The 22,113-nt window shown below is 43.5% G+C and overlaps 1 protein-coding gene across 2 annotated transcripts; it reads right to left on the reverse strand.

Annotated features, from left to right (window-relative positions):
* Positions 1-586: 586 nt before the first annotated feature.
* LOC123148919 (uncharacterized) lies at positions 587-21,210 on the reverse strand. 2 transcript variants are annotated; one of them, XM_044568445.1, is made up of 18 exons: positions 20,733-21,210; positions 19,947-20,322; positions 19,789-19,860; positions 19,652-19,714; positions 18,582-18,767; positions 16,138-16,525; positions 14,994-15,076; positions 12,984-13,694; positions 12,488-12,763; positions 11,215-11,370; positions 4,910-5,286; positions 4,380-4,794; positions 3,972-4,298; positions 2,687-3,497; positions 2,518-2,576; positions 1,587-2,024; positions 1,194-1,232; positions 587-1,106 (listed from the first exon to the last, which is right to left on the reverse strand). In XM_044568445.1, the coding sequence occupies exons 1-18, from the start codon at positions 21,104-21,106 to the stop codon at positions 915-917; spliced, it is 5,343 nt and encodes a 1,780-aa protein (XP_044424380.1). In that variant the 5' UTR covers positions 21,107-21,210; the 3' UTR covers positions 587-914. The 2 variants fall into 2 exon arrangements, with proteins under 2 accessions (XP_044424380.1, XP_044424388.1); XM_044568453.1 differs by lacking the exon at positions 20,733-21,210 and having other exon boundaries at positions 19,652-19,703; positions 19,947-20,094.
* Positions 21,211-22,113: the final 903 nt, after the last annotated feature.

Consider the following 22,113-nt stretch of genomic DNA (forward strand, 5'->3'; position numbering starts at 1 on the left):
CAGCGGTGGCGGCGGATGCGGAGGACAGAGATCGCAGCAGAGGAAACGAGGCGGTTCGGCCGCGGTGGGCGAGCAGCGGCGAGGCGGCGGCCTTGCAGACCGCCTGCGCTTGGCCGCCGACGAGCCCCCTCGCCGCACGTCGGAGCGCGGCCATGATCGAGAGTTCGAGACGATCGCGTTCTACGGGCGCCCACGCTAATCGTATCCGGGGCTAGGGGTAAACGTGTACCGTGTACGTGATAAGGCGTCTCGCTGCTTTCTCCTGCGTATTTGGACGTAAGGCATCTATTAAAAGTTGGTTGCTGACCGTCAGCCGGGCTCCAACACGGCTGAATCCATATTTGCTTCTATCCCAGCCTATTATATGTCCAACATCACTTTTCCCAAAAAAAAAAATTTTGCCAAACTCACATTTGTATGTAGGCATATAACACCATGTAAATGCTCGTCCGGCACACACAATATTCAGTACGCATAGCGAGTGCATTTGTACGTAGGCATTATGATAAAATAAACACCCCCGTTTAAAAAAACAAAAAAAGGATATATAAATAAGCATCATGTCAGAAGTTCAGGTGTATTAAACTGATATTCTAAACTTCATACTATCCATTGTCCAATAGGTAATGCAACCATGTTCCATAATAATTTATTCCTTCTAATAAACCAAGTCAAAGTACTATATATATACAACCTCACTCGTATATACAGATATAGCACCCACACAGAATCAACAAATCTAAGTTATCTTTCATATATATGCAGCATAATAATAACTTCTTAGGACAAAACTAAAATGACATTCCAATCCATACTAAATCAGCGACAATTAATATGGATCGGAGGGAGTAGTATATTTTACAAGGGAGGGATGGCACCAATATAAATTATAGAACAGGCCATCCGCATCTGTCCTACAGCATGAAGGTGCTCATCGGATTCGCGAAGTAGCGCCGCCTTGCAGACTTGGAGCGTTCTTCACAGCGACCTTGCTTCAAAAGACCCCGCAGCATGGTGGGAGCACTAGGCACATCTTCATCAAACACCCCAACATGAACATACAGGTGTTTGTCAACTGTCAGCTTCCCCAGCAAGGTCCTGCATGTCTGCACATGGACAGGGTGAACTAGTTACTAACATTTGAATATCGAATGTATTGTGCAAACATGATATGATGTAGCCAACATACATACCTGAGGATTCAGTACGTCCATCCGACGGATTACGTCCTCCTGATACACGAAACAGCGGAGCAGAGCAGCTTTTAATTCAACGATATTGACAATTATAGGTAGAATCATAGCTCCATATGGAAATGCAAACATCTTTCAGTACTAATAACATTCAGAAAAACTGTCTGATGGATTTAGAAAAACTTAAATGTGAGTGCTTTAAGCAATATCATGATATGAAGTTTAGAGTTGCAACACCCATAAATAAGATCTTCCTACAAGGTTACCTATTTTGAAAGTCAATACGAGCACTTTCTTCATAACATTAATACGACTGACCAAACAACTCACAAATCCAATTGCATGCATAGAACTTCCCGGCACAAAATAAGCAGGCCTAAATAACACACTCACCTCCGAAATTCCTGGATATTGCATGACATATCCAATAATACGACGGCTTAAACCTTCATAGACAGTGCTATTCGTGCTGCCATCGCCGTTTATCCACGGTAATATTGGATGATAAATACGACTTCTGCAAACATGACAGCAAGTAGATGGCCTTTCATCATCTCCAGGACTTCCACTCTGCAAATGAGAGCTTGACTTCCTTTCAACATCAACAACTGTGACAGTGTGCCCCTCGCCAAGCTTCCTTACAGTTCCATGCAAATTAAGAGGCATCGTCGAGTGCTTCTCTTTCAGTATATTTCTGGTGTCTCCAGTTGATGCCATTTCAGAACCTGGAGCTCGCAAACAGCTGCAATGGCTGTACTCGGCGAGTGTGGTTATATGATACTTTGGCTTATGTAATGAGTCAACAATCTGCACACCATCATATGCATTGACCTGCATTGACCAAATTCAGACTCCTATATGTTAATTGATGTGGAAATAAAAAATGCAATCTTCAGAATACTTGATTTTCTACAACTTCCACACAATTTTGGTCAATTTTTTACAATCTTATCCTTCCTTAATTGCATCACTAAGTTCCTCCACCATATGCAGGCCTTAGAGAGGACAAATTGAGGGTCAGATGGCATTTTATTTACCTTCTTAGTTCTTTGTGGCCAACTCTAAAACAAGTATTGTGAAGCAGAGGAGTACATATTTAACAATGTTGATGCCAATTTTAAGTGTACAATACTCGATATAGAAAGAAAGGGAATATCACTATCTATCTGTTGAATTTATGCAGAACTAGAGAAAAGAAACATAAAAGGAAATAAAAGAAAGAAAGTAAAACAACAGAAGTAAATTTTAATCAATCCATCGATAGACAGTAATGAATAATAAAAACAGGTACACCAATCTACTATATACATATTCACAGATCTACCTTAATGGCCAGCTGAAATCTCTCAAGCATATCAACAACCAAACTGATAGATTGCATGCCTGCATCCAGGGGATAAAACCAAATAAATGAATCCTAGCAAAAAAAGATGTAGCTTTACGCAAGTTCTACAAAAACTACACCAGTTTTTATTCACAAGGTTAAAGAGTACCTAGTGGATGCAGTGCCTGTGACATTTCCCTCAGATTAACTCCTTGTTCACCAGTTTGACGAATAATACAAAATGCATTTCTGAACAGGTCAGATGAAAGAACGATCGGTTCATTTTTATTACAACACAATGATGGTAACTGTTCGGCATATAATTTCATAGCATCCCAAGGCCATCCTCTATAAGAATTCTCCAAATGAAATGCAGACAATAAACAGCGACATGAATTCAGATCGTTTAAGTCTGGCAACATGTCACGGCTTTCTACCTTTGAATCAACATCCTTGCTGCCCATTTCCCTAGCTAAAGTAAACATAAGGCATTCTTTATGATGTAACACCTGCATGGGATTGTTTGTTTGGATCATCTCTTGATTCAAAGCCACTTGGATACCAGGGAAACCTTTCTCTCGGCGGCTATCTATATGGGGAAAAGGTTTGTGTCTCTTAGTCCTACTGCTTTCCAACTCTGTACTCTTGCGTTTGTAAGTACAGTCATCCAAATCACTGCTATCCTCGATTGAAGGACTGAAGCTGTTAGGTTCATCAGCCTCACCAACTCCTTCACTTGGTAAGGAAGGTGAAATGAGTAGCTCTCCTGACAACACAAGAGAAAAGAGGTGAACAATTTCCCCGCATTGTGGATCTGGATGCAAATAAACTGTACTGTCCACAATATTCTTTCGTTGCCCTATAAGCCATTTCAAAAATTCAGAAGCCTTTTTCCCTGAACCATATGGGAAGGGTGAATAAGAAGCATCAAAGAAGAATTTTCCAGAAAGGGTTACAAGTTTCATTCCATTTCCAGTAACCTGCAAAACAGGGGGCAGTGTGTAGAAGTCAAGAGACAGTGGTGCAGGAATGTAACTACACACATTTATACTTTGGCTTAACATAGTTCTAGCCATACACATCAGAACCCAACATTGATATCCACCATAGGCAAGCTTACATTAGTGCATCTAAGCTGTACAAAGCTAATCTCCTATGGTGGTTTGTGATACGACCACGTTTCAGATATATATTATGTTTAATCCTATGAAAATGCAACCTAAATGTAGAAATAGGCCTCTCACGCAAAAAGAACAATCTTCTTTTTCAACTAACGAAACTCAACATTGAATGTAAGATACTAAGATATTAAATTTTAATGATATTAACAATACATTTGATTTTTCAGATGCGGGTCCCAGCAAGGGAAGCTACTACGGATCAAAACATATAGAGCATAGTGAAGAAATAAATAAGAGATTTGATATACTGATGGATAAATTACACATACTAACCAAGAAGTTCTTCCCTCTCAGAAAGGAAAGGGCAGTAAAAATTTCACTCTCTGAATAAAGCTGAAAGGTGGCTTTTAATGCAGCTTGTGCTTCTGAAGCCGATAATGAACTGAGAAGAAACACCTTCAGGAGCTCTAATGCATTGGCAATTGCCAAGGATTTGCATACACCTCTTTTAGTAATTTCAGCTTTGTTGGGTTTAATGTTGTTTTCATGAACACTGCAGGGAATTGCCATGTTTTTACTTGGATGCATTGAATTGGAACATGTACACAATTCCACGATCTCTGGAGCTACAGTGCTTGTGCTGGTTGGACATTGCATAACCTGATTATTTGAAGGTGAAAAGTCAATATTAAATAGTATATATTGGCTGAGGAGAAATATAAAATTACTGACCGGTCATACCTGCTCAGTTGGAATTTCCTCAGCGGCATCATCATTCCTCCTTTCGCTCTCTGGACTAATCCGATTGGTCTGGCCCATGTTTCCTAGACGAATGAATTCAAGGATTTCATCAAGTGCATTTCTTATTTCCGGATCATTGAAATTATCCCAATTGAATACCTCAGAATCTGAATCTGCAGAATTCTCATAACTAGAATTTGATAATTCTTTTGCTTTTGATCTCTTGTACCGTATTGCAAGAATGTTGCAGATTCGATTCACAGCTGTTCTTATGTTTGTTTTAGCTCTTAAACTTGACATCCTTTTACGACATGCAGCTGGTAGAGCTGGAAGATCAGAAATAGAGTTCCAAGCTACACGGGATATTTTTGCTCCACGTCTTGTGCGGTATCTACTGTATGCCATGAGCAATTTTCTGAAAGTAATAAAAACAGATCAGGCACCAAGCATCATGGAAAACTTCAAATCATTATTAAGTGTAACTGAATTATTTTAATATATAAGAATATGGATAGTCAATCAAGGAATACCTGTCAGATTCGGATGTCCAAAAGAAAATTTTCTTTACCAAGCGTCTGCTGCCCCTCTTGTCTTTATTTGTATGCAAGAAAGTACCAACAATGTTGTGTGTGGGAGTAATGCCAGCTCGATGACGTTGTTCTGGTAGGCCAGTGAGTGATGGAGAGATTTTCTCTGTTATTTCTCCATCCAGAATAGACTTGACTAACCTCTGTGAGGATGATCCACTAGCTTCAACTTTTTGCTTAATAAACTTCATGGCAATCTCATTAGCCGATCTTTTCCTTTTCTGAGAGGTTGATCTAGAATTAGATTTTTGTTGATGTTGCGTATCAGAAATGCTTGCCTGTCCATGAAGCTGTCTATTCTTGGAGGAAGCATAAAGCACCTACATCAGCAAAACAAATCCGTCCAGTGAGTGACATTGAACAGCAACCATACAGATAGTATACAAAACTAAAAATACTACTCAAATGAAAAAGATTAAAACAACTCAGCCACAAAATAATAAAAATGGGATGTTGTTCTTAATTACAAAAGAATGATGTAAAAAGACGTTATAAATAGCTCCTGTTATTATGTTACAGAAGCAACTTTAATGTATTGCAAGGCCTATGGGGCAAATATATAGTATACAAGACTTGAGGTGCAAGAAAGGAAATATAGCCTAATAAGGAACACCACCCCCCCCCCCCCCCCCCCCCCCCGGGTCTCAAATGGAAATCCTGTGCAGTAGCATAGCATTTGAAGTGTAACATATCAGGGGAGGGAGGATGATAATCCAAAATCCACAACCAAGTCCCTCAGCTCTCCCAACTGGACACTCCCTTCTCTCCAGAGGAGATCCAGGATGCCTTCTTCCAAATGAACCTTCATGCTAGCCCTTGTCCAGATGGGCTGGGGCCAGGCTTCTATCGCAGATTCTGGCACTCGGCTAAACACTCCATCCTTTCCTTTTTAATGATTTCACCAACCTGCAGGTCGATGTTGAATGCTTCAGCCGGGCTCACATGGTCCTTCTGCCTAAGAATGATTCTGCCAAAAAGATTGAGTGATTCGGGCTCTCGCGGGCGACCAGTCGCGCCCCGGTTTCTCCTCCGCCAGCTCTCCCTCACTACCCCCTCCCCGCCGCCGTCGCCGGCGTTCGCCGCCGGGCCTGGCCCGGGCGACGCTGGTGGCGGCGGCCCCCGGCCATTCCCCTCTCGGTTGCGCTCTCCGGCGCGGGGCGGAGGGCGCCGGGGGGTGCTTCCTAGGCGGTGGCGGTCTGGCGTGGCGGCGGGGCTTCCTGGCGCGGCGCGGGAGATCGGCTGGACGGCGGCGTCGCCGTTGGCGGCGGTGTGGCGCGGCCTGGCGGCGCCCGCCCGGCCCATATCTAGGCCCTTCGGGCCCCATCTGGGTCTGGGCGGGCCGACGGCGGGGCGGGTTGGCGGCGTGGCTTCCAGGAGGCGGGGGAGCGGCGATGGGCGTTGGGGGCTGGCGGTGCTGACACCGCCCTGCTGCAGCGTGGCCGGCGGGGCTTAGCGGGCCCGATTCGGGCCTGGCCGGGCCAGGGGTGGCCTGGTTTGCCCTGTTGCTGCGTCCGGACGGCGACCATGACGGTGCCGAAGGCACGAGCCTCCTGCACGACGGCGGAGGAGGTGGTCCCTCCCGCGCGGCTATGGCGCTGCTGCTCCCGTCAACCAACGCCTCCTCTCCTCGTTCTTTTGGCCTCGTGGTGGTGATCTCAGTAAGGCGGCGTGGGTGCCGTTGCGACCGCGGTGGCGCATGCTGGTGGGCGGCGAGCTGGCTGGTTTGCTCTGATCCGATTGGGCGGTGGGGTTTGGAGTTGGGAGAAATCCTTGCTGGGTCTTCCGGCTACGATACGGTGACGCCTGCGGGTGCCACCATTCGTCCCTGGAGGGTGTCGGTGGTCTTCATTCCCCTCTACCCTCCGCGTGCCGGGGGAAACCCTAGGACACGTCCGGGCAGCAGCGTCGGCGGCGTCGCATTCCTTCCTGGAGGTGTTGCTTGGTACGCGGAGGATCGGAGCCTAGGATTGTGGTGGGTAGATTTCGAAGGGCGCATTGGTAGTGGGTCATCCGCGCTTTGTCGAGTTGCCGATGTTGGCATTGTTTCTTCTTCTTTTTCTTTGGCTTGTTGTGCTGCTCACCCCAGCGTATGCTATGTAATCGGTGTTGGTGCTTTGGAATACAAAGAGGGGGGAAACCCTTTTTCAGTAAAACTGCCCCCCTGAAGCTATTGCTAATGCCATCACCATTAGCTCAAACCTTTTATCCCTCTGCTAGTGCATGACAACCAAACCAGCTTCATCTCTAACAGAAATATCACAGAAAACTTTATCTACACCGCAGACATCCTTAGTGCCTGCCACATCAGAAAGGCCCCCGCGATGATTTTCAAGCTCGACTTCGGAAAAGCTTTTTGACTCCATCTGCTGGGACTCCCTGCTGCTCATCCTCACGGCACGGGGTTTCCCACCTACGTGGGTATCCTCGATCAAGACTCTCCTCATCTCCAGCAAAATTGTTATTCCTCTCAATGGTATCCCCCTCTCCCTTTACCTCTTTATCATTGTGGCAGACCTGCTGCAATGTACGATCCTGCAGGCTTTCAAACCAAATAATTTCTGCCACCTAATCTACCCTGACCGCACTCCCACTGTTCTGCAATATGCTGATGACACTCTTATCATTGCTCAGGCCTCGGCCTCGGCCGCCACGAATCTAAAATCCATCTTGGACGACTTCGCCCTGGCTACGGGCCTACCCATCAACTTCCACAAAACAACTTCCCTTCCCATCCATACCAAGCCGACGCTTGCTCAAAATACCACAAACGTTTGGCCACGACCTTTCCTGCTTTCCCCGGATTTACCTAGGACCCCCTGTCTCAAACTCGTCTCCCCTCATCTGCCTTCAAACAGCTGGTACAACGCTTTCTAAAGTACCTCGCCGGCTGGGCCGCCGCCCGCCTACTCTCTCGGGGTGGCCGCCTAACCCTAATCTCCGCCACTCTCGACACTCTTGCCACTCACTTCATGTCTGTCTTCAAACTCACTAAGAAAATTATCAAAGTTTAGACCCGATTTGCCGGTCCTTCTTTTGGGCTGTCGAGGAAACCTGCTCGGTCGCCTAGTGCCTTATCCCTTGGAAAAATGTTGCCTTCTCCTAAAATTTGCCTTCAAACTTCTTCAAAAACTAGACTTACCTTGGGCTAGATGGTTCCTTCAACACTACTCGCTTAATTTTTTTCTTTTACACCCTGAAACCCCTCCTTCCTTCGGAAGATTGTTAAAAACCAGATCCAAAACCTTTTCTCAATTTCCTTTGTTTTAATAAACAGTGGCACCTCCACCTACTTTTGGTTTGACTATTGGCTCACCGATACATCGCTAGCCCAAAAATACCCTAACCTTTTCTCCCACTCCACATACCCCTCCATTTCAGTCTCTGAGGTTGTGCATGATGGCCTAATTGCTACCCTGCAGAACCACCTAACCCATGCTGCTTCTGCCGAGCTTGTTGTTCTTCTATCTTTATTGCAGGATGTCACTACCAAGGACGCTCCCGATGACAGGTTCCTCACCCACGGCATCCCGTATTCCGCGAGGTGCGCCTACTCACTACTCTCCTCCACCGACGAGGTCGACATCCACGCCGACAGGATTTGGAGTTCCCAAGGCACCCATCAAGGTCAAGATTTTTGGTAGATTTCTCTTTTGGGGTCGACTAAATACCAAGGCGAACCTGCACCACTAAACCATTGCTTCTGACTCTTCTTGCCCGAGGTGTGCCCACCACTTCGAGGATGCCTCTCACCTAGCTCTAGAGGGGAGGCAGCGGCGGGTGTCAATCTGGATGTGGCGACCTTGAGGAGGAAGACCTACGGGTGGTGGTGTATGTTGGCCGAGCAAGGACGGATCGACCAGATCGATCCAATTGGGAATATATGGATGAGGGCCTTTGTGCCTTCCTGGGAGAAGGGAATGAGCAGGGATATAATCTGGAGGAGACTACAAGCTATCGCTCAGATAGGGACCAAAGAAATAGATCAAGATTGGATTGCGCTTGTGGAGGCCTATGGGGCAAATACATAGTACAAAAGACTTGAGGTACAAGAAAGGAAAAAGACTACTAGAACAATACTAATACGTCTTAACATATTCATACGAGGGCTCCAAAGCTGTATTAGTGTGGCAGATCAATAAGGGTAAGCCTGGAGACCTAAAGTGTAAGTTCAATATCCCAACAGTAATCATCATGCAGTTGTGTACGTAGCTGGATCACCAAATGGGATTCACACAAGGCGGTTTACCCGGGTTTGGCTCATGGTGGAGGTAACACCCTACTCCTGCTTTGATGTATAGTATATGACATATGAGAGCTTGGATCGCAAGGATCGTGTAGGTAAGATAGAGTCATTGAGAGAGGACCATAGCCATGCCCAACTTACATATGGGGGCAGGGCTAGGTTCCTGGTTGGTTACGATGTAGCAGGATACTACTAGATCTGGGACGACAGTCTTTTGTTGGTGATACGCCCCTTGTGTACGTCCTCAGCCGGGTGGCAGGCTTGGGCCGCCTTGTGGCCTTATGGGCCAAGTCCCGGCCTGCTCGTACACTAGTTTGAAAGGTACAAAGCAAGGTTTGTAGCGAGGGGGTAGAGCAAAACATACGGCATTGACTATGATAAGACTTGCTCCAGTAGCAAAGATGAACACAGTGAGGATTATGATCTCCTGTGCAGCAAATTTCAGGTGGTCTTGGCATCAACTCGATGTGAAGAATGCTTTCTTGCAAGGGGCCTGCAGGAGGAGGTCAACATGAAGATCCCACCTAGGTTCTCTACTTCACAGACTGCTAACAAGGTATGCAGGTTAAAGAAAGCTCTTTATAGGTTGAAAAAAAGCTCTTTATAGTCTGAAACAGTCTCCAAGAGGATGGTTCGACAAGTTCAAACATGTTGTATATAATATGGGTATGGGCACTGTAATGGTGATCATACTGTCCTACAGACATGAAAAGGGGAAAAACACTAAAATTGATGTATATGTGAATGATATTATTATCACAGGGCAAAGAGGTGGCGGCTGGAAGAGTGTTTGGGTAAGGCCTTTAAAGTCAAAGATCTTGGCCGACTCAAATACTTCTTGGGGAAAGAGGTGGCAGGTCTGAGGGATAGCGCTATCTCAGATGAAGTATACTTTAGATCTCCTAAGCGATGTAGGAATGATAGGATGTCGGGCAGCATCAACTCCAATTGATCAAAACCACAAAGTGACAACTCAGTCAGGAGAGCTGGTGAATAAGGTGAGATATACAGATTAGTTGGGAGGCTGTTGTACTTATGTCATACACACCCTAACATTGCCTTTGCAGTAAGTGTGGTAAGCAGATATATGTAAGGGGGTATATGCATGAACCTAAGAGTAATCATACAGAATTCAGAGGTGCTTGAACAGAACCCCAAGAAGGGGACTATTATTTTTGAGTAACATGCATCTTGTGGTTGACGGATATTGTGATGCGGATCGGGCCAGTTGCCTAGATGATCATAGTAGATCAACTTCGGGATTTTGTGTCTTTGTTGGTGGGAACTTAGTATCATGGAGAAGTAAGAATGCAATTGTTGTGTCTAGGTCGACTGCCGAGACCAAATATAGAGCTATGGCTCAATGGCTCAATGACCACAAATTTATGAAAATAATTTAAGATATTGAAGACTAATTGTGTGAATATGTAGTGTGATAACCAATCAGCAATCAACACACACAATCCAATGCAGCATGATAGAATCAAACTTGACGTTGGGATCATCCAGATTGAGCATGCGAGTTCCCGGTAGCAGATTCCAGACTGCTTGACTAAAGGATTGGGAACTAAAGAATGCAATCTAGCGTGTGCCAAGATGGGAATGATAGATATCTATCACCCCTATTAAGGGGAGTGTTGGATGAGGGGCCAATGTATTGCTGCCCCAAGTGGCCCGAGCCCATTGTGACTGGCCTAATGCACAGCCGCCTGGCCTGTCGACAAGGTACGCCCCTCCTGTGCTCAACACATAATGATGACACTGGGAACATACTTGGGGTTCACTGCTGAAACATTAAGCATTCCCATATTTTGGGTTGAGGTTTTATTGATTCTTTAGCAGATCTCTGTTTACCCTTTTCTTAATATACTTTGCATGTGTCTTTGTTAATTTTTTATTTGATAGGTCAAGAAAAAGCATTAGTACAGAAGTTGAATAACATGGTAAAAAAAAGAGTAATCCATACGAATCTCCAAATGGAAATGGGCAACCTTCAAATACATACCTGCTGCACAGAGAGATTCAAATCCTTTGCAATTATACAGCAAACTTTGTGAGGAATTATTCCCTTCTCGTTTTCATTCATGAGACGCGTTTGTAATTCCAGACGTTGTTTGGTAGTCATTACTCTTACTGAACTCCATGACCGTACATGACAAACCTACAAGGACAGTATCATATAAGAACTTCTACAGATGAAAATCGCAAGTTCACAGCTCAGGCCTGACAGATCTCAATAAGCTTGCAAAATAGCCAATGCCAACCAATATTGCTTACAGTGGGTATAATTGTTGAGCCCATAAAAAATAGCAGGATTAACTACTGGCAAAAAGTTCAACAAGCAATAACATGCTTGCAGCTGAAAATATATGTACTTAAAAGATACTACAAACAATATAGTGAATACCAGCAGTGGTCACAAATGGTATTCAAGATACATGCAACTAGTCAACTAAGGTTGCAATGGCTATATTGGGCAGCAGCACTGAAACAGACAATCATGAGTAAAACTTAAATAGTGAATACCAGCAGTAGTCACATATGGTATTGAACTCATACAGAGATGGCAATGGTCGAATGCCACAATTATAAAATGGTAAGGATGCAAGCCAGCTCAGCCCATCCAAATACAGCATGCACATTTTACCAGAGAGCATCTTATGTGATGGAATAGTTTACAACAAGAGAATGAAATGAAGGTTAGCGTAAAAAAAAACACTGCCCAGTTTAGCCAACAATAACACCCGTAACATAACATGTTTTTCTCAGTGCATGAAGGGATAAAAAATAATATGTTCACCAGAACTATAATACTCCCTCCGTTTCTAAATATAAGTCTTTCAGACATTTTAATACAAACTACATACGGATGTATATAGACATATTTTAGAGTGTAGATTCACTCATTTTACTCCGTATGTAGTCACTTATTGGAATCTCTAAAAGGACTTATATTTAGGAACGGAGGGAGTCAAAGATTAAAAAAAATCAGATGTCCTTATTATTAGGTGGCATCATACCCACACGTTGCGGTGGATGTCAATAAAGTAAAGAATGAGATTAGAAGTTGGAATAAAAAAAACTCAAACCTAGAAATCATAACATGAATATTTGGGATGAATCAACCACCTACGTACATTAGGGGCCTCCACTATGTATTCTCCACTACGTAAAGAATGCATTTTTTGCACATGATATTGCAAACAGCACTACATGTCTATAAATGCATAGCCGCAAAAGATTTTCGGTGGGTAAGGGGTGAGCGTAGAACACACTACCTCAGGAACACAATTACCAGGGAAGGCACTTGGCTCAGCTGAACCAACTGTTAGATAACAGTACTTTAATGTTTCCCAGTAAGCATCGACAGATTCCTGCTTTGAAAGCACAAAATCATGCCGAAATTTTGGACCATGGTTCACACTGACGTGTGATGACTGAACAATGCTTGGTGCTGGTTCTTCAATGTAAGGCCTGAGCTCCAGCGAATATGTAGGGATATCCCCTGATCGCACATCAGAATCCTCTACATGGTTGCTAACAAGTTCGATCAACTAGCAAACACAAAAAAAACAAATGGTCACTGTTGTGCTCGCCAGTCCAGATAGCATGCAAGCTGACTTGCATTAAACATGAAGAGGAATTGCTATAACAAAAGAAACATCAGCCAAATGTCAACCCAATAAACCCAGCTTTGTGATGTTAGTTTTAAGAACACACTTGAAATTTGAGATTCTCGCAATACTAATTGAAAATAGAAAACGCAAATATTACCTTGAGCCTATTTAAAATAGTTACTAAGCGTGAGAGGCGGCCCTTGGCATGAGTGCCCGTGAGCTGACTGTATACGCCGATAGGAATCTCTGAAAGTGTTCTCCCACAACACTTAGTTACAGTGCTGCTGTCAATCTTTGCTGATCCCACAACTTGTAGAAAGAGTTCAAGAGGCATTTCTTTTATAGCTGCTGTGATCGAAAACTGACACGATTGATTAAGGTTCTTGTCATGCTGCCCTTCTTTGGCACAATGAAGATTTGGCAAACCACTAACATATTCCCACAGAAATTTATGTAACAGCTTTGCCCGAATCATCTTTGCACCTATGAATCCATTGGCATGAATAGCTTCTGATATTGGTATTTTTTTAACTTTGGCTCTGCGTTGAACCTTCAATCCATGTATGGCAAGCGTATGCTTTTGCTTCAATTTAGCTGCCGCACTTGAACGCCTTTGAGAATCAAAATTCCTTAGTCTGTTCCTAATTTGATCCATGAGTTCCGGTGACATGACCTTGACAGAAGGATTCAGTATCACATCAACAGAACGACTGCCAGTGTAGTCTGTAACAAGAGGGGCATTAACTTTGATACACTTTAGCTGAAGCTTATTCAAAGTGCGAATCAATGTCTTCCTGTCCATTATTTTTCCATTTTCCTTTTTCTCTAACCATTTACGTAACTCCACCATCAGTACAAAATCCTTTTTCTGCACAGGGAAACAGGAAGGTGCTACATAAGATGCGGACAGATATGCAAAGGGTGTACATGCACAGGTAATGAACATGATACGCGCACACGCACAGATTGCTTCTTGCAATTCTGATTATAATAAAACGACAGATTATTCTCTTGCATCAGCACCAGTATGATAGGCTGTGCCTACCTCTATGTATCCTTCATTGGAGCGATAAAATTAAACAAAACTGTTAATCCAGTTTCACTCAAATGAAGAACATGAAACAGAGAACTAAACACCACTGCAACAAATCTGTCACACTCAAGAAAATTGGAATGTACTGTACATGCCTAGGGAATATAGAACCTACAATCTGAACCTGCGGACCATTTAAGGTAAAAAAAGATTAAAAAAATCATAGTGTGTAACTGACCCTTAAATAAGTTATTTTGGATTATTAAAATCCTCAGAAATCATGTTATCATGTATAAATATCACCTATAACTCTATTTTCATCATTCTATTGCAAATTCCTTGTGTCTGTCATCAAATCTTGACATATTAGCAGCCATAGAACTGTCCCAACCATGACACATGGACGTACTAAAGGCATTTCCAACACCAACAGTAAAACAGTGAAGAGGAGGCTATAGATGACGAAAGAAGAGATGACAGAACAAGACACCTGGTGCATCCCATGTGTTCGTGGCTGCAGATGTGCCAGTTTCATGAGACTCACAACCCATAGCAAGATGAGAAAAACTAACAGTATTTGTATAGGAAAATAACTTATAGGGGTGTCAATGACCCCATACAAAGCTTGTCTAACAGATTTATGTTTCAAATGATTGGTGCTGAAAGTGAATAAGCGACTGGAGTCGTGTATTGAGGGTATAAATTGCACAAAGCAACACTTACAAATTATGTAAACTGCTCCTATAGAGTGGAGGAATTTCTAGACAGCCTTGCGCTTGCATAACAATTCTGCAAGGAGGCCGGTTCGAACCAAGGACCTCCAGGCCACAAGTGGAGAGACTACCACTGCGCCAGGCCCGCCCTTCAGGAAATGCGCAAATACCACCGACATTTATAAGTGCATCTAACTCATGCACGGACAATGCGATTAGAAGTATACGTAACAGGGCACAGACAAATCCATGATCCTATAAAGTTTATCAACCAATAGCAAACTTTCGAGTCAATATCATTAGATAAATCAAGCTCATAAAAAGTCAAGGACATATAGAAAAAGAACGATTCCCAACGCATCAGTAACGATGGCAGATGGTTCATACAAAAAGATTAATTAACGAATACTCAGCAACCAACCTCTAATATGTGAAGAATCCTTTTCTGTCTCCCATCATCAGAAGTTGACAAGGGCCAACGACGCCTCTTGCTCTGAAAGGCAACTTTACGAAGAAGAAAAATAAAAATAGGATCACTTCAATTGAGCATAGCAGTACTCTTTTTCTTTGTAAGCAAATACAGTACTGGAGAGCCCTACTCTGCTACGTATACATTTATTATAAAAAGAAAGGAAATAAACAGCCTGTGCAAGGGAAAAAGGTTAAAAAGCAAAAGAAACGAAACTTAACAAAAGTTTATAAGTCGCTGCAACTAAACCTATATTTTCGTTCCCAATAACTGTGTTCGTGAAAAAACTGAAGAGTCTAAATACATAAAAGAAGTCACGTAAATTCACAATTGAAATTGCTTTTGCTCATAACAACAACAACTAAGCCTTTAGTCCCAAACAAGTTGGGGTAGGCTAGAGCTGAAACACATAAGATCTCAAAATGAACACATGGTTCTGGCACATGGATAGCTAACTTCCATGCACCCCTGTCCATGGCTAGTTCTTTGGTGATATTCCAGTCTTTCAGATCTCTCTTTACGGACTCCTCCCATGTCCAGTTTGGTCCACCCCGGCCTCTCTTGACATTATCAGCACGCTTTAACTGACAGTTCATACGATCATTGCATCAAATTATTAAAGAAATTATAAAAGAGTTAACTGCTAAAGTTACAGTTTCTTAGACTGTGCCAAGTCAAACCACGCATTACCGGAACCAATAAAGGAACCACATACAGATAAATAAAACTTCAGAGATAAATCAAAACAAGTAAACAAAATCAAGCGGAGCAGTATGTTGAACAACAATAATTGGAAGAAATATTACATCTGACATGCGTATAAAGACTTGTTTTTAGCTATGATCTGCCGTGAGCCCCCTCAACAGAATGTGCAGGGTTTGAAAATAGATCATACTACCTAATTGCATAGTTACCTGAGTGGAATTATGAAGCCATCTGGATCTATGGGTGCTCAAAAGTCAAGGCCAAATTAAGTCTAGTTTCAGGCAGCACAAATACCACAAGCTCTTACAGCAGCATGGCAATTCCCAAAGAGGAATTGAGCACAGCATTTACAGAAAAGTATAGGAATTCACAGGAATTTAGATTGCCGTACCTTGTTCAACTTGAGAAACTCCGACAGAAGCTTCATGGTTATTAGGGAGATGATGTACAAGTACGACTGGTTTTTCAGAACAATCTTCTTCAAACAAGAGTTTGTCATCAACAAATGAATCACCCTGTGGGCTAAGAGAATCTGATTCTTTAGATGGAATAGAAAGCCACAAATCGGGACGATGGTCATGATCATCTAGCGCATCACAATTCTGCAAAGCAGTATTTGCTTTGTGCAGTGAGAAGTTTTCTGAAGTCCAAAATCGGTATTGTGTTGTTTTATCTATGACTTCACCCTGCGAAGCCAAATTGAATTTTTTAACCATTGAAGACACTCTTCTACCAAGCTCTTTTGGATTGCTGTGCTTGCCCCCAAGACGTCTGCCAAGCTGGTTTGAAGTGTAATGAGAACATGAGTTACTAATTTCAACAAATAAAGAAAACTAACAACATGAGATAAACAATGTTTCTTATTACACTAGCAACTTTGCATGGTTTGCGAGTTGCGATGGATCTTAAATAAATACACTGTAAGTCACAGAAGCTCAAATAAAAATAATTCTCTCTCGTTGAAAAAAAGGATGCATAGTACAGAAAACAACAATCAACTTTATATAATAACTATCTTCATGCCAGAGTTTTGTTCTATTTTTGTTACAGATTAGAGTCAAGAATGATAATGCAATGCCAAGAATTTCATGTCTTTATCTCATTTAAGTTGACGGGCCAGTCAATAAATTCGAACGTATTAATAGCATTGAAGCTAAAAAAAGTAATTGTGATGCTAGAGATGAGCCAGGTACAGCCCAGAAGGAAGGATGGGATGCAAATATGCCAGTGAGACACCTGCTTACATGAAACGATATCAAAAATTCTGCCAGAAACAATTCAGGGCTAGAACTGGCTAACATCTTGTGATAATCTGCACTCAATAGACTGTATTGTAGAACTGGCTAATATCATGTGATAAGCTTGGCCGTGTAATATAAGGTAGAGAAATTAATGATAGCTCAGATTATAAACTAATGTCGTTCTCTACTACAGAAAAATAGTTTTTCTTTCTTTTGAGTCTTTATTACCTCTGTGTTTCAGATGCAAACCACACTTGCACACTATACAACCCACGTGCCTCAAAAGGCCGATGGCCACATCGCAGTGCCATTGTGGCTCATAGATAGTAAGGCTTGAGAACTATTTCTGGAATTCAAACCCTGGTGAGATGCCCAAGTCATCCCTGGGGATGGTGTTTGTGTCGGTGTTGGTGCTGGTGTACTGTATGCTGAGCTTTTGTGGGTGGAAACATGTACACAAGTGTGTCACTTCTAGAATGTTTAAAAACAATTACATCATAAACAACTGCACATGTGTATATGTAAGAACTACGTGGATGTGTTGCGTGAAGATAGTTATATTATATAAAGCAGGTGCAGAGAGTCAGAGACAAGGACACTAATGGTCTGTCGACAACGGAGTTGTGTTAGATAGGACAAGGAAGACGAGGGAGCCCTGGTGTGCTGCGGACATCGTTAAGGCCCCAGCCCTTGAAGAACAACCGCTATGACACTATGCAGAGGATCTTGCGCTTGGATTGCTGCATGCCATGGTGAGGTCCTACTCCGACTCCAGGTACCAGTTCACAGAGTTGCCTTGGCAGCCCCTGCTCTGGCACAAGATCTGCCTGCTCCGCTCTGAGAGCAAGCAGATGAGTTCGATGTGGTTGACGACTTCTTCGTGACTATTAATGGCAATTCGTTAGCAATGATAGGACAAAAAGGAAATACTGTGGAACCTGCCTAACTTAATTACCTTACAGGCAGGTTGGTTTTTCTATAAAAACCAGAAGAAACCATGGGCAAACAGCGCTGACCTACACTGCAAAGATACACCACCGTGGCAGTCCACATGATGCCTCAACCACTATGCACAGTTGATGTTGCACCCTCAACCTACCGCCACACCCAGTCATCGCTGTTGCTATAGTGTGAGACTGATCATAGCCACTGAACCTGTAGAAAAGGACCTCACATGGCAACAAGGACAACCTATGATCCGGTGGTGGCACCTAGGACTCACAAACCACTATATGTCCAAGGGAGATGGAAGTTGGTAAGTGTTTATTTATTTCTTCAGAAGGTATTATTTTCATTTTTGTCAGATAGTTCTATGGAGATAAAAGGGAGAGGATTAAAATTACTGCTGTCCTGCAGGTTGCTAAATTAAGTAACCAGCTGCGGAAAAACCTATATCTTTTAAAACAAGTATAATATTTTCGGCCTGGTTGCAAACAGCTATGACAAGTTAGCTGAAAAATATGCATAACTGAAGCGAAGCTCTGGAAACAAAGAAACATGAAGGCGCTCTTGATGTTATGACGAAAGTTAGCATGCCATTTCAAAAAGAACACTACACACCACAATTGCCCTGCTGAAAGTTTCAGAGAGGTACCTCAACAAGAGTTGCACCTTTTGGCCCTTGGGCATGGATCATATCGTATATGCAGTTGTCTAATGGAAGCTCCATAAGTTGATCCGTTGCAAGGCATTTCATGCCAAGTTTGTAGTTTAAGGCTGTACTTTTTGGCTTAAACTCATCTGGATTAAATTTCTTCAGAAGGCGCAAGCAGCCAACAACCTGGAAAAAGGAATGATTTACACAACTTGTAGGTTCATGAAGAATGCAACTGCGTAAATGATTGAAGCTCAAACGGTGCACTGCAGACTGAATTAATGGTGTCACTACATGCCCGACAGATTTTGTTAGCCCTTTCATAGCAGTTTCAAAAGAAGCTATTGCATACGTAGTTGCAGTCCCCAAATAGGTCAGATCATTGAATGGAACTGCTACAATCCTTGAGATAACGTGTGGGCATGCTACCCATGGTTTCTCTTTTTTACTTCAATGCGAGTAATTTTGCAATTCATGCTTTTCTACCTCATGGAAATCCCTAGTCTGGCCTTTCCCATCTTTAAATTGGACTGTTTTATCTGGACTCTCGGGACTCAGTTATGTCAACTTACACTCTGCTTCAGATTAGTATAGTGGAAAACAGAACTGTGGCCATATATCCTTGTGAAAAAGAAAATCACCAGCGTACTGAATCATCATTATGGTACAGTAAATCAGTAACTAGCGTTTTTTTTATTTTAAAAAAAACTAGACCAACAGGGGAGGAGCCCTGCAGATTTTTAATTACGAAAGAGAAGTGTGAGACCCACGTTCGAACCCACGAATTAAATCTCGTTCACCGGGTTCGAACCTGTGCCAGCTGGGACGCACAGTTGCGCTCCAACCACTGGGCTCTTAGCTCATCCACAGTAACTAGCATTTATGAAGGATAAAAAATTTAAATTCCTGCATTGTTTTTATTAATAAAGGTTATTATGTCAATTTCTTGAATTCTCATCCTTAACAAGAAGCACCATGAACCAGAAGAATTAAGCGAAAAAATGTTAGGAAATGGTATGAGATAATAACACCAAATGATCAGAGAACAAAGGGGCAAGGTCAAACATCACCTTATTGTCAACTTTGGCACTGATTTTTTCAACAAGCTGTGCATCTAAAAGCCTACACAGTACCTAAGAAAAGGGTGTCTCAGTAGAATCCAGGAGTACAGAGAACATATGCAACAAGTGATTCCACGAACACCTACATTTCTCCATGCCCTGTGCCCACGTGGCTTGCTGTAACCAAGATCCTTTTTTATATCTGAAATAGCAAGAACCTATACATGTATGGAAAATAGTTGCACAAAGTTAGAAAACTGAAAACAAAGGTAACACACAAGCAAAAAGGAAGAGAACAGTCAACCTTTCCGCTGGCTTCTTCAAGTTTGTCACATATGGCTTTCATTGCTGGAAGATGATCGTGAATAGAGACATGGCTCTTGTGGTCTACACCAAGGGTCTCATCTTCTTGTAAAGCGTCTGTGTTTGTAATCTCTATTCTTTGATGCGAGTTCATATCCAATCCTTTGGCGTATCTTGAGAGATACAGTAAGTTGGTACTGCCGACAAGACTTTTCCCTGAATCATCTTCGCTCTCACCCCCAATGCCATTAGACTTTACAATTGCTTGTTTTCCAGCAACTAACCCCTGCGACTGAAGGGTCTTGACAACAAAATAGAACTTGTTTGGTTCTATGTGGAACCTCTTCGACAGAGTCCTTTGCGCAACACCGGAAGTCCTATGACAAAAAACAAGTTATTAATTGCACACATCATTATCAAAGCACTATTATTTTTTAATAAAAAGGTAAACGACATGATCAACACTGTAAGAAAGGGATAACAGGTAGTAATTCCCTTCCAAAAGTAGATTATAGGACTAGTGTGCACAAAATTGGAATGAACATAGACAGGGTGTCAGTAGACACACTTTGGCATGCCATATTGATTCCCACATGGCCTGCATATGGTGGTGAAGATAGGGCTTAAGCTTCCTAAACCAGTAAGGATGAGCCAATGTGGGCCTGAAACATCAACCTCAACTTCTCCTTTGAGTAAATAATACAACCATGTGGCATGTATAATTACTTAATTAACTAACTGAGTCAATCAATATAAGAATAGTAGTACAAGATTTCCAGATTCTCACCTGCTTGCAGCGACATGTTCCAGCGTCTTCCTCTGGTTGTCGCTGAGCTTGGAGACGGAGCACCGGTGGTCGTAGATCCCCAGGAAGTTGTCCCCCAGGGCCGGGCTGGCGACCAGCCGGGCGCCGCGCCGCTCGGCCGCCTCCACGTCGCCCTTCTCCGGGGAGGGGACGAGCGCCCCCTCCTCGCCCTCCATGAGGCTGATGACGGGGAGGGCGAGGAGGCGGGCGAAGAGGACGCGCCTGACGGGCAGGCCGGGGGGGAGGCCGGCCGCCCGGAACGCGCCGGAGAGCGCGGCCCAGAGGTCCGCCACCGGGAGGCCCAGGGAGAGGCGGGCGCAGACCTCCTCCACCGCCGCCGAGACGAGCGCGTCCATTGCCCGGCCCCGGCGCGAACCGAACGCGGAGCGGAACGGGGCCCTCAGTCGTCGGCGACGGGCGGACTAGCAGCCGGAGAGGGGGAAGGGTAGAGACTGCATTGCCTGGCGGGAGAAGGAACCGGAGTGCGCGGCCGGCGGTGGACGTGGCGACTGGCGGCGGCGGTGGCTTGCCCTTGTGAGGTTTTTTTTTTCTCCTTATTTTGGATGAGACGGGGGTGTTGTGTTTGGTTGCTTCTTTTTTTAGGGTATTATTCCAGGCGAGGATTTAGCCCAGCCCGGCGTAGCTGAAGACCATTGTTGGTTTTTTCAACAACAAAAAATAACCCAAATGATAACGCCGGGCATGTTTGCACATCGTCCACACGCCTTGATCCACGTCGATTCTATTTTGCACGAATCCTAAAGGAATCTGTTAGAATATGAGGGCCACGTGGGCGTCATTGTATGTGTGGGCGTTCGAGAGTTCATTCACACACCTTGCAGCACGCGGTTTGCCAGTTGCGCTGTGTGGGCGAACTAGTTTCTGCCCACACAGCCACCACCTCATTCATGCGCGTGTGAGCGAACTGCTTTTCGCCCACACGATATTTGTATGTTGTTAGATGGCAACTAGGTAAACACACATGGAAATTATGATTTGTTGCTAGACGGCAACTGCATTTGCGCGTACGTGGCAACCAGATAAACACACATGGCAACTACAGTTGATAACCATACATGGCAACTATGGTTGGACCATATGTGGCAAGTAGGTAAACACACATGACAATTATTGTTTGACAATATGTAGCAAGTAGTTAATCATACATGGCAACTATGGTTTGATTACATGCGGCAACTACCATAAATTAAACATGGAAACTATAGATAACCTAAACAGAGAGAGTTATCATGCTTTTACAACTATATTTGCCATCCCGGATGGCAAGTAAATCATCATTTCACGGACAGTGGCGGACCTAGCCGATTGGGCCAGGGTGGGCCAACAGTGTTACTGTGGTACT

Source organism: Triticum aestivum, chromosome 1B (genome assembly GCF_018294505.1).
Source record: "Triticum aestivum cultivar Chinese Spring chromosome 1B, IWGSC CS RefSeq v2.1, whole genome shotgun sequence".
Taxonomy (NCBI): Eukaryota; Viridiplantae; Streptophyta; class Magnoliopsida; order Poales; family Poaceae; genus Triticum; species Triticum aestivum.